The 11,606-nt window shown below is 39.4% G+C and overlaps 1 protein-coding gene across 1 annotated transcript; it reads left to right on the top strand.

The window, feature by feature from the left end:
- The first annotated feature begins 1,550 nt into the window (after window positions 1-1,550).
- bcas2 (BCAS2 pre-mRNA processing factor) lies at window positions 1,551-5,461 on the top strand. The gene is made up of 7 exons (XM_088290258.1): window positions 1,551-1,773; window positions 4,365-4,457; window positions 4,551-4,621; window positions 4,765-4,926; window positions 5,016-5,066; window positions 5,155-5,235; window positions 5,315-5,461. The coding sequence occupies exons 1-7, from the start codon at window positions 1,681-1,683 to the stop codon at window positions 5,439-5,441; spliced, it is 678 nt and encodes a 225-aa protein (XP_088146384.1). The 5' UTR covers window positions 1,551-1,680; the 3' UTR covers window positions 5,442-5,461.
- Window positions 5,462-11,606: the final 6,145 nt, after the last annotated feature.

Below are 11,606 nucleotides of genomic sequence, written 5' to 3'. Positions count from 1 at the left end.
GGCAGAGGTGTAGGGTTCGATCCCTGCTCTTCTTGCGGCCTTCCTGTGTGGAGTTTGCATGTTCTCCTTGTACCTGCGTGTATTTTTTTCGAGGTACTCCTGTTTCCTCCTGCATTGCAAAAACATGCATAGTGGGTTAATGGGACACTCTAAATTGTCCCAAGGTGTGATTGTAATTGCGGAGGGTTGTTTGCCACCTACTGCGCGTTGACAGCTGGGATAGGCTCCAGCATATGGGGCCATTATTGTAGCAAAACTATTTACAAATGCATATTTCAATCCGCAAATGTGTATTAAGCATCCATACCTGTAACCAGAGTCACAAATGTGTACTGAGAATTTAAAAATGCATAATTGAAGTTACAAATGTGTAACGAGAATCCACAAATGCGTAATTGAAGTCACAAATGTGTAACAAGAATCTACAAATGCGTAATTGAAGTCACAAATGTGTACAGAGAATCTACAAATGCGTAATTGAAGTCACAAATGTGTACCGAGAATCTACAAACGTGTATATTGATTTGAATGTGCACTGGGCCTCTTGATTGGGTGTGTACCTAATTGTGACTTTTGCGCGAGTCACAATTGTGTGTAGCGATTTGCCAAATTGTATCTGGAGACTTGTGTGGCTGCATAGCTACACATTCAGACCACAAGGGGCGCTAGTACTCTACCAACCCAGTACCACCTATATATATATATATATATATATATATATATATATATATATACAAGAATAACATGGACGGTATCAAGTGCCATTTATTTAACATTCTTTAAATTGGAATAAATGCAAGAATGAAGTGGAACTAACGGCATTGTGTGTACATTACACATCAACTGGCACATCCACCTCACAGTTCCGAGGTTGGGGGTTTTGAAGCTCAGGTCGGGCTTTCGTGTCTGTTCTCCCCATCCTTGCCCATGCTTCCTCTGGGTACTCAAGCTTCGTCACACGTTCCAAAAACAAGCGCATTTGGTTCGTTTAAGACTAAATTGTCCATACACGTGTGAAGGTGTGGATGTTTAAGAAGGGTATACTTATATTATATAAGTATATAAGCTGTAGATATACGGTATATATATGAGTTTGTGGGTGTTCTTATTTTTCCTGCTCTCCTCTATGGGCAGATATTTGTGCCACTAGAAACTGAATATTTGAATTGAAAACTGAATATTTGAATTAAAAACTGAATATTTGAATTGAAAACTGAATATTTGAATTGAAAACTGAATTATTGAATCACAAACTGAATTATTGAATAACAACAATTGTATATTTATTGTTTAATTTTAATCATAATTTTCCATTTACAATTCATGTAATTCAATAATTCAGTTTTCAATTCAATAATTCAGTTTAAAATTCAAATATTCAGTTTTCAATTCAAATATTCAGTTTTCAATTCAAATATTCAGTTTCTAGTGGCACAAATATCTGCCCATACTCCTTTGTCATGAAACTTCAAATGACATGACAGGACAAGGCTCTTCATGTCTCCTGTACAATAGGTGGCGGTATGTACCAATCACATTTCATCCGCCAGCAAATTAAATGACGAAGAAGAAGAAGAAGGCGCCGAAGAAGAAGAAGTAAACGGAAATAAACACGTCGAAGAAAGCGGCGCAGTTTTACAAAATACGCTTTACTAACTGCGCAATTTTGTCCCGATAAATATGTCCGGGACTGCCTCAGTTGCGGGTGAAGTGTTTGTTGATGCACTACCTTATTTTGACCAAGGTTATGATGCCACTGGTGTCAGAGAAGCTGTGAGTATTGTAAACGGAGATCAATTATGCTAAAGCTGAACATGTGCTAAGATAGCTATTATTCGGTTTGTTTCATTAGTGTACTGCATATGTTTCCACCATTTCAAGCAGTTCAGTACAATACTATCGGTATATACAATATTCTTTAATCATCAAGACGAATGGCACTTAAAAGAGCTTGGGAAAACGAAATGAGTGGTGTTTAGATTTTGGCAGTATGTTCAGAAAAGGAAGTTCGTGCATTTTAAAGACGTCAAAAAGCGGACAGACACGACCTCTTGTTTCCAACACTAATAGAATATCCTGTGGCCAGCTGTTACGGAATGAAGCTGAGATTTAGAAGCCTCAGATTAAACGTGGAAGGATGTTGCTGTGTAATCATAATTACAGTTAATGAATGGATCACTATTAATTAAATATTATTTTTTAATTATTATCAAAGGTCTGCACCGTATAATCCTCTTCGGCCTCTTTCACGTTCAATGCAACTTTGTTTGCATGACCTCAACTACCTCAAATGTACATGAGGAATGTCAATATAAAGCTAGCCATCTTTCCCAAGTTATCCTGTCGGTGCCTGCAGAAACATCAATGTGCTCCAGGCAAATGATCAAATCCAAAACGAGGTGATAAAGGGGGTTCTACTGTACCTTATGTCTACAAATAGAGACGAAAACCTTTTTAACTAACCACACAGTTTTTTTCTGAGAGGAGCTCAAACAGACTTGATCACAGAAATATAGGGTCACAAATAATTGTGAAACTGGGTCCATTGTCACATGTTCAACTTGAACAGTTATTTTAATGGCATTACATGTATTTACTCTTAGCATAGAGAGCAAATCTCATAATTCAAAGTCTTTATTGCTTTGACCCCCAAAGGTCTCTCTTGCATTAATTTTCACAGAAGAAGAAATAAGTATTTTATTTTTTAAGAGTACCCATAACCGCCTCCAACTGTCTCACATTATTTTCTTATATGGAGCAGTCCAGGTGAGGCAAGGTAACCTCTGTAAATTATTTCCAGCTGGGAAGCACACATATCTGGGGTCCAAAATGAGAACCATTTCTTGAAAATGGAAATGATCAGCATTATTGACTCTGTGATTGATTGACTTACACCGGGCTCCTTTCCTCTCATATACTGCACAAAATAATAGCAGGTGTGGACTCTATGCATGCAGCACTAATGCGTTCAGTGTAAGGTGGCATGTAAATACATAATGACGTGTTGAAAATTCAAAACCAAGTTGATCTTTAACAGTGGCAAATTACACCGTTGGCTGGAGGTGCCATCGTCTTTAAAAATTCAAGACATTTTACGTGATTTCATTCTCAAAAAGTTGTAGCCTCAAACTACTGAACATACTGTGCCTAATACAAAGCCCTGGCCTACCACACTTTTCAGTCAGATGGCATCCCGGTAGCTTGTAACATATTGACTGCAGAAACTCTTATGCCATCTGACCTTTCCGCTTTAAATGCGTAATGAGTTACTGACCATATGGTGCATTAAACTCGCTAGTAACTATTTTGAAAAATAGAAGTGTTGCATAAGTCGCTAAACATAGTGACAACACAAACTACTTTTTAATTCATTCATCCAGGGAATTTCTTTCTCAGGGCATTGACTCGATGGCAACTGGACTGTTCCAGTTGTCTTAGGCATTTCCGCTCTCATCCGAGCAGGCTTCATCAGTTCATGAAACAGGCTGGTTAGGACAACAACTAGGCAGGGTGTCAGTGAGAAACCCAACAAATTTTTTTTTTTCCCCAAAGTCAATGCCGCGTCCAATAATCATAAACGGTATCACACTTTTGATGGGAGGCCTTTGCCCATTCATTGTAGTCACTGCGTGGAAACTCCCTCAATAATATTCCATTCAATGGCAGCCAATTGAGGCAGAGTATGTTTAATTGTTAGAGGCTGAGTCATTGAGTCTCTCTGCAAAGGGCGAACGGATGCCTATGGGGAAGGTGCGTGGCATCCTAAAGCACCTCCTCTGTTTAGAGTCTTTCCACTGGGCTACACTGATATGGTCAGTCAGATCCGATCGGCCGTTATTTTTGCATTTCGTGCACGGTTTGTGATTGGCTGTAATGTCTTCATCCACCTTTTAGTTTTCACAATCACCCAGCTCAGTTTACAACAGGTTTTGACGGCCTCACTCGTTCTCTTTGGTCTATGGGCTGATCGTAACATTATCAACGCTGTGTTGTGAGGTTCTGATAATGCCCTTTTGTGGACCAGTGGCTGGTGTGAGTCAAAATGTAATTACTGGTCAGTGAGTTGGGTTTTTCTGTGAACTCCCAACATCAGTCAAACCCAAGTCCTAATTGACCTGGACACTCATGTGTGAACTTCATGTGTTTTTGTCTACTGAGTCTATCTGTTTGGTGAAGGCTTGCACTTCTTGGCTTCTGATTTTAATCCATGTGTTCGCAGCCACGTTGTTGTGTAAGCAGTGCACATCGAACTACAGACGTTACCAAAAAAAAATCATCTTGACTGATACACTTAAATTAATTCATTAAAAACATCACCCAGCCTTAATTTAACCCAAAATGTGATTTACATATTTGCTTCTCAGGCTGCAGCATTAGTAGAGGAAGAGACGAGAAGATACAGACCAACAAAGAATTACCTGAGCTACCTGCCTACTCCTGACTTTGCTGCTTTTGAGGTGACAAAACACTTTAGGTCACGGAAATACTCATCATCTGTAGAGCTCCTGCAGCGACAAAATTTAAAAACCTTGCCTCTCATCATCCTCCAGACTGAAATTATGAAGAATGAATTTGATCGCCTAGCAGCACGACAGCCCATGGAACTCCTCAGCATGAAGAGGTCAGTATTGCACAGTTGTGGAAAAAAAAATCAGATAAATCTTTGAAGACAAAGTAATTTGCACTGTTTTTTTAAAATTATTATTATTATTTTATTTCTTTGCCAAGAGGATAAACTAACGGTAATATTTCATTCCTGTGAAGGTATGAGCTGCCAGCACCCTCTTCGGGCCAGAAGAATGACATTACAGCTTGGCAGGAGTGCGTTAACAACTCCATGGCCCAGCTGGAGCACCAGGCAGTTCGCATTGAGAACCTAGAGCTTATGTCGCAGTATGGAACCAACGCGTGGAAAGTCTACAACGAGTACGTAACGGTTACCACTTCCTGCCGAACAATTTGAACTTTTATTTAAAAGTGATTAACTGGGACTATTCAAATTTTTCCTCCTGCAGTAACCTGGCCTTCATGATCGAGGTGGCGCAAAAGGAACTTCAGAAATTCAGGTGAAGAGTCACCTGAAAAGCTTCTTTCTAGTGAAGATGAATGAACACGTACATGTTTATCAGTTCATTTGACTTCTGTCACACGCAGGAAACAAATTCAAGATTTAAATTGGAAGCGTAAAAATGACCAGTTAGCCGGAGGAGCCAAACTGCGAGAGCTGGAATCAAAGTAAGCACAAGGCACACATTTCTTTGAATTTAATTTGTATCGGGTTGGCTAAGATTTGCCGCATCTTGTCCCCTAACAGCTGGGTGTCGCTGGTCAGCAAGAACTACGAGATCGAGCGGGCCATCGTACATCTAGAAAACGAAATCGGTCAGCTCAGACAGCAACAGGGAGACGAGAACAAGGAAAATATTAGGCAGGATTTTTGACTTCCTCCCGCGGTGACTTATTCGATCTATGTGAGACGTGCACCAATTTTGTAATTTTTTTTTTACAATGACAAAAGAAAGTCAAACTGGATGAAAGCCAACTTCTGGAAAGGTGATCCTTTGAGAACAGGCCGAGAAGGGACGTTAACGATGCTGGATGACTTCATATTTCCAGCCAAGAGCAGATTTGAATGATGGTGCTGGACCTGATTAATTGTTTCTTGTCACTTTGCATCATACCAGCAGCTCTCTTCATCGGCTCCATTTTTATGGTATTTTAATAAAGTCAACATTTCTTTCCTAAAGTGGACTTTTATTTATGTATTTTAAATTAAAGATAAAGATGTCCTTTATTAGTCCCACAATGGGGAAATTTGAAGTGTTACAGCAGCAAATTCCTGTTTCATATATTTTAAAAACAACTACAATGCCAGTTGGAAGATTGGAAGCCCTGGAAATGTTATTTTGAAAAAGACACATTTACAACAAAAACGAGTCGTAGGAAAGTCAAAGCCGTACAATGAAATACATTTAAATATATTTAATCTTGTTTTGGATTAAAATCAATTTTCGTTTTAATTTTTGTTTTTTTGCAGATGAAAAAAACAATGACAAAAATTGGTCATAATGTAAACGCAAGTGTTCGATTATCCTCAACTGCTGCCCTCCCTGTTCAACCAATGCTTTATTAAACCACATTCTTAGAGTTAAAAAAAAACCAATTCATTTTTCCAAACCATCCTTTGAAATAACGTGGCATCTCTTAAAGAAAAAAATGTGTTGCACAGCTCATTATTAAGGAATTGAGGAGTAGGAACAATTAAATGGCAAAATTTCATTTGAGAAGGAACATGACAACTGCCTGTTTAAAAAATAAAAAAAAGGGTTCAGACCTTTCAAAATTGAGAGCCACTTGTGTATTCATAACGTGAAGGGCTCTAAGTTTGATGTACACTTCAGAAATGACATTTCCTCCGGTTATTTTTGTTCTTAGTAAAAGATATTCATCTACTGTATGTGAAGGTACTGATCATGATTTTTACAATTATCAATGATTTAACAAGGTTGGTTCATTAATCTGCAAATGTTTACCTAGGAAATCACAATGTGCCGTCACTGATGAGCACTTTTTAGAACATTTGAATGTTGTTTTGTTTTCCATTTCCAGACAATCCAAATTGTCTAGATGTATTTGACCTTAACCAGACTCCACTTGCTATTCTTGGTCAATGTTCCATGCTGGTGTCCAATTAGATTAGCTGAGTGTGGCGACAAGGTTCAACACCACCTCCCAGTCCAATGACTCTTATCACCAATGACATGAAACTGGCATGGTTCCGCTAAGAGTCAATAATTTCTAATTAGGTTATGTTTCCGGGATAATGGGCTAAGTGAGTTATGCTGCTTCATCTCAGGGGGCTTCTATGTCCTCCGTTCCATTACACGTGACAACTGAGGAGTCACAACAGCCCTGTCTCCACAACCCCAATTTTGGGCTCATGGGCATTATGCAATTAAAGAAATAAAGCTTCCAAAAAATCTACAAAAGGGGAATGTTATTTAAAAAAAGACCCATAAATGTTTGATCATTTGTTAGAATAATATTTGGAGGTTATTATACATTTGCCATGACGCAACTTTATTTCAATACATGGTGCACATATCATGTTGAAAAGAAGGGCGGTGGCACTTCTTCAGAAGTGAGTCTGAAGCAAGCAACATCGTGCTAGGTCCTGATAAGAGATGCTGACGTCAAAGTCAGCTGCGACCCACGACGACACACCAATGATGAACCGGACCAAACCAGCTTTTGAGAAGACGAACTGTACTACCCTTGAGTGTAATCTGATTCCCCGATGTTATAAAAGGGAATGTGTGAAAAGCATCGAGGAACAGAAGGAAGATGAAGTTGCCAAATAAACTTTGTTAACCTTTCTGTCTCCACTTGAGCTGTCTGTCTCTCCTTTTAGCTTTCGAACACGATATGTCAAATTGGCGAACCTGACATAAAATTGGTCCTTCAGAGCCGTGAACCCAACATACTGGAGGCGTCCAGGGGCGAAGCCGACGACCGGGGACAATCGTGGCCACGACAAGATGAGGATTCTTTCTTTTTTTGGACCTGGTCCTCGACTTTGCTACTGGATGCTGAAAGTTGAAGGGAGGCTGCGGAGAGAGACGTTCAGCTCATCTTGGGTGAGTGTGTGAAGTCCGAATGTGATGAATGAGTGTGATAAATGTGGGCATTTGAAGGGGTACGTAGTTAAATTCTGCGTTAACAGGAGGGCGGACTCCTCTGCAAGTAAGTAGTTAAATTCCGTGGGGATATTGTGGGGACTAGACAGAGTAAGTCTTTAAAACTGTGTAAAACCGTAAGAATACTAGTCAATGTTACGTGAAGAGACAGAGATAGTCTATAACACTGATAGGGGATAACAGGGGTATATCCTCCACGCGCGTTTGAAAGGGGAAAAAAAGAGAAATAAGGGGAAAAAAAGACGAGGGAAAAAAAAAAAAATAAATAAAAAGGGAAAAATAGTGTGAATGAATAAGTGTGTATGGAGGCTTGCAACCTCATTTTGGAACAGGAAATTTAACCGACAACTGTCTGGGAAGCAGAAGCTTGGGAATTACCTAAAACAAAGTAATTGTCAGCCTGTTCAGGGATTGGAGAACAGTTTAGGAAAACATGGGGAAATCAAACAGTAAAAAAGCTAGCAAAAAGGATCCGAAACAACAATTGACGTGTAAGGACTAGAAATTTATAGAAAGCCAATGTCCGGAAAAAGTAAAACATTTAAACTCATGGATAACAAAATATGAATTCACTGGTCAGCTTAGTACACAAAAATACTTACAAAATAAAACGAAGAGAAGAGAGAGAAAAAAAAAAAAAAAAAGAGGTGGAGAAGCAGCTACCAAGCCATTCATAGGTGTGGCTGTGTGTGCGCTGATAGATAACGTTCTGCGAGGCAACATCATTGCAGACATACAACAACAAAGTCTTATGCAAGAGAAAATCTATGGCTAGAAAAAGGAGCTACTTTGACTAATGGCATATATGTCAGTTCAGAGGAAAAAAAAAATAAAAAAAAAAAAAAAAAAACAATTCTTCCAAAAAATATTTTTCGCAATATTGACACATGTTGACACACATGTCAAACAGGAGGGATGGTATGGTAAGACAAACCAAACCAATTTTATACAACATATGGGTTTTAATTTTTTCTCAAAAGATTTTTTGAAGAGCCTGTATGATCTGTGCTCGACACAATTGTCAGGGAAACATAAGCCCAAAACGAGGACAGTTTCCCCAAGCAACATACACCTTGTGCATTGTAAAAAGTCATCTCAACCCTACCCTATTAGGGGTCTCTCGGTTGACATGATTTTCGCGTGGATAAAAAATTGAGATTTTGTGTTGTGTAATTTTGGTTGCACTAAAAGCTGTGTTTCATGCATGTGTCCGAGACCATTACTATGAGTAATTCCAACAGCTCTTCCATCAACATGCCTTTTAGAAGTAATGACGAAATTAACACCTAATGCGGACTGCATTGCTTGGAATGATGTGTACGCTGCGATTAAGGCAACGAAAGATAAGCCTATCTTTTCTACCGATGTGGCAGTGGCTAACTTTACTTGTGTTAATCTCACAGGAACACAAGTGGTGTAAGACAACTGTACTCCAAGCAGGTACACTACTGCCACGCAGCGATGTGTGGTGGTGGTGCGGGGTACTAAATTATTTGATTCATTAAAGGACGCAGTTGGAACTTGTGCATTGGTGTCACTTCTCTTACCAGTGTCTATTTTTCCATCCACAGCAAGGGATATTCAAAGGGCAGTTGAAGCCGACGAATACCCCTATTATTACGCCAGGAAAAGACGAAGTGCTTCCTGGAGGGATGGTGATATGACCTATTTGGATGCAATTGGCCAACCAAGGGGCGTACCAGATGAGTATAAATTGGTAAATCAAATCGCAGCGGGGTTCGAGTCCATTCTTCTTTGGATTACACCGAATAAGAATGTGGATCGAATAAATTACATACACTATAACGTGCAAAGATTGGGGAACTTCATTGAAGAAGGATTTATAGCTATTAAAGAACAATTGGTCCTACGTCGTCCTTCCATCTGGGGTGACGTAAAATTGGTCCAAAAGAACAATTGGCAGCAACATCACTCATGGCATTTCAAAACCGCATCGCGGTGGACATGCTGTTGGCAGAGAGAGGAGGGGTTTGCGCCATGATTGGTGATCAGTGTTGTACTTTCATTCCTAACAACACTTCTCCGGAAGGGTCCCTCACAAGAGCCATTGCAGGCTTGCGCACCCTGAAGCATAAGCTGAAGGAACACTCAGGTGTGACTACCTCTGCATGGGATGAGTGGTGGAACAAAACGTTTGGTAAATATAAAAATATGGTATTTTCTGTAATGATTTCTATAACAATGTTCACCTCAATCCTTGTACTGTATGGATGTTGTTGTATTCCCTGCATTCGCGTTTTGCTTTTCCGACTTATCTCAACAGCTCTCGCTCCAACAAATTCCAAACGACAGGAAATATATCCTTTGATTAATTACAGAAGTGCTGGTGATGGAGGAGACAGTGATGACCAAGTTGATGACGACGACTGAATTTACCTGGGAGATCCTATTCGTTAATCCAAAACGCTCAAATACATTAAAGTTAAACAAAGAAAAATAGAGGGGTTTACATTTGCTATCAAGCTAATGATTTGATGGAATTAAATCTTTGGAAATTCCATTGATGATAATATTTGGGGCAAATGTAGAATAAACAGGGGGGAATGTTAGAATAATATTTGGAGGTTATTATACATTTGCCATGACGCAACTTTATTTCAATACATGGTGCACATATCATGTTGAAAAGAAGGGCGGTGGCACTTCTTCAGAAGTGAGTCTGAAGCAAGCAACATCGTGCTAGGTCCTGATAAGAGATGCTGACGTCAAAGTCAGCTGCGACCCACGACGACACACCAATGATGAACCGGACCAAACCAGCTTTTGAGAAGACGAACTGTACTACCCTTGAGTGTAATCTGATTCCCCGATGTTATAAAAGGGAATGTGTGAAAAGCATCGAGGAACAGAAGGAAGATGAAGTTGCCAAATAAACTTTGTTAACCTTTCTGTCTCCACTTGAGCTGTCTGTCTCTCCTTTTAGCTTTCGAACACGATATGTCAAATTGGCGAACCTGACATCATTGCATCCGTTTCTTTTCATGAATTTAAAAATGTCCTGATGAGCAAAAAGTCATTGTAAAAATGAAAACATGAGTGAATAATTTTCTCCAGTACCAAAGGCACTGCGTGGTCAACCACACATCTACTTATTATTTGTGTGAACACGCGTGTTACCGTACGTTAAATTATTCAATGCAGCAATCATGGCCCAGTCAAGAAAACATTCTTAACGGTTTCCATGCATTATGCAGAGGCATAGAAGTGATGTCCTTGGAAATGGGGAAGGGGGCGGGGCACTCGCTGTGAATTTTGCCATCCAGCTTGATTTTGAAAACATTAAGATGTGCACAAAGTAGAGAACCATTTTCCAGTTTACAAAGGTCAAATTAAGCTCAACTGTAACATTCGTGAATTTTATGTTCCTCCTGAAATTTGAACCTAATAAGAGTATCCCAAACTTTTTGTGACTAGTGTATATTACCTTCTTGCACAAAATTTGAGGTGGAGAATTTTTGGTGCAAGTTTCGATCTTGGAAGAACGGTATCCCGCTATGAATTTGAATTAGGCAGCAAAATCCAACTGTCTTTATCCCTTGCAGCCATTTTATCTTGTACTGCCACTTTCTTGCCGTTGACTGAAAATTGCCTTATGGCCCCTGACCACACCCATCAACTAAGAAAAACTAATAATTTAGATGTTTTTTTTTCAACCCCCCAAATTCTTCAAAAAGGCTGAAAACAATGTTTTCCAATTTGGGGGAAAATGGGGGAGGGAAACTCTACAAATCCACAGGTGTCAATTTTGAGTGAGTTGATTTTTGTGAAAAGTATGCACAAATGAGGTTTGTTGTTCAGCAGTTTTGTGCTCTTCAATGGCATTTTTTATATGCAAGGAGGCCCTTTAGCATTGAAGGAAAAAATAAAATCACAAAATGTGGTTATTTT

The sequence above is a fragment of the Idiotropiscis lumnitzeri genome, chromosome 3 (assembly GCF_059441095.1).
Source record: "Idiotropiscis lumnitzeri isolate Australia: NSW breed Sydney's pygmy pipehorse chromosome 3, RoL_Ilum_1.0, whole genome shotgun sequence".
NCBI lineage: Eukaryota > Metazoa > Chordata > Actinopteri > Syngnathiformes > Syngnathidae > Idiotropiscis > Idiotropiscis lumnitzeri.
This window is presented reverse-complemented; position numbering and strand designations above follow the sequence as displayed.

What these genes read in the sequence shown, in the direction of transcription:
- bcas2 (XM_088290258.1), top strand. Translation starts at nt 1,681, where the DNA reads ATGTCCGGGACTGCCTCAGTTGCGGGTGAAGTGTTTGTTGATGCACTA. An exon ending in CCACTGGTGTCAGAGAAGCT is followed by an intron (nt 1,774 to 4,364) that starts GTGAGTATTGTA and finishes TTTGCTTCTCAG; the next exon opens with GCTGCAGCATTAGTAGAGGA. An exon ending in CTGACTTTGCTGCTTTTGAG is followed by an intron (nt 4,458 to 4,550) that starts GTGACAAAACAC and finishes ATCATCCTCCAG; the next exon opens with ACTGAAATTATGAAGAATGA.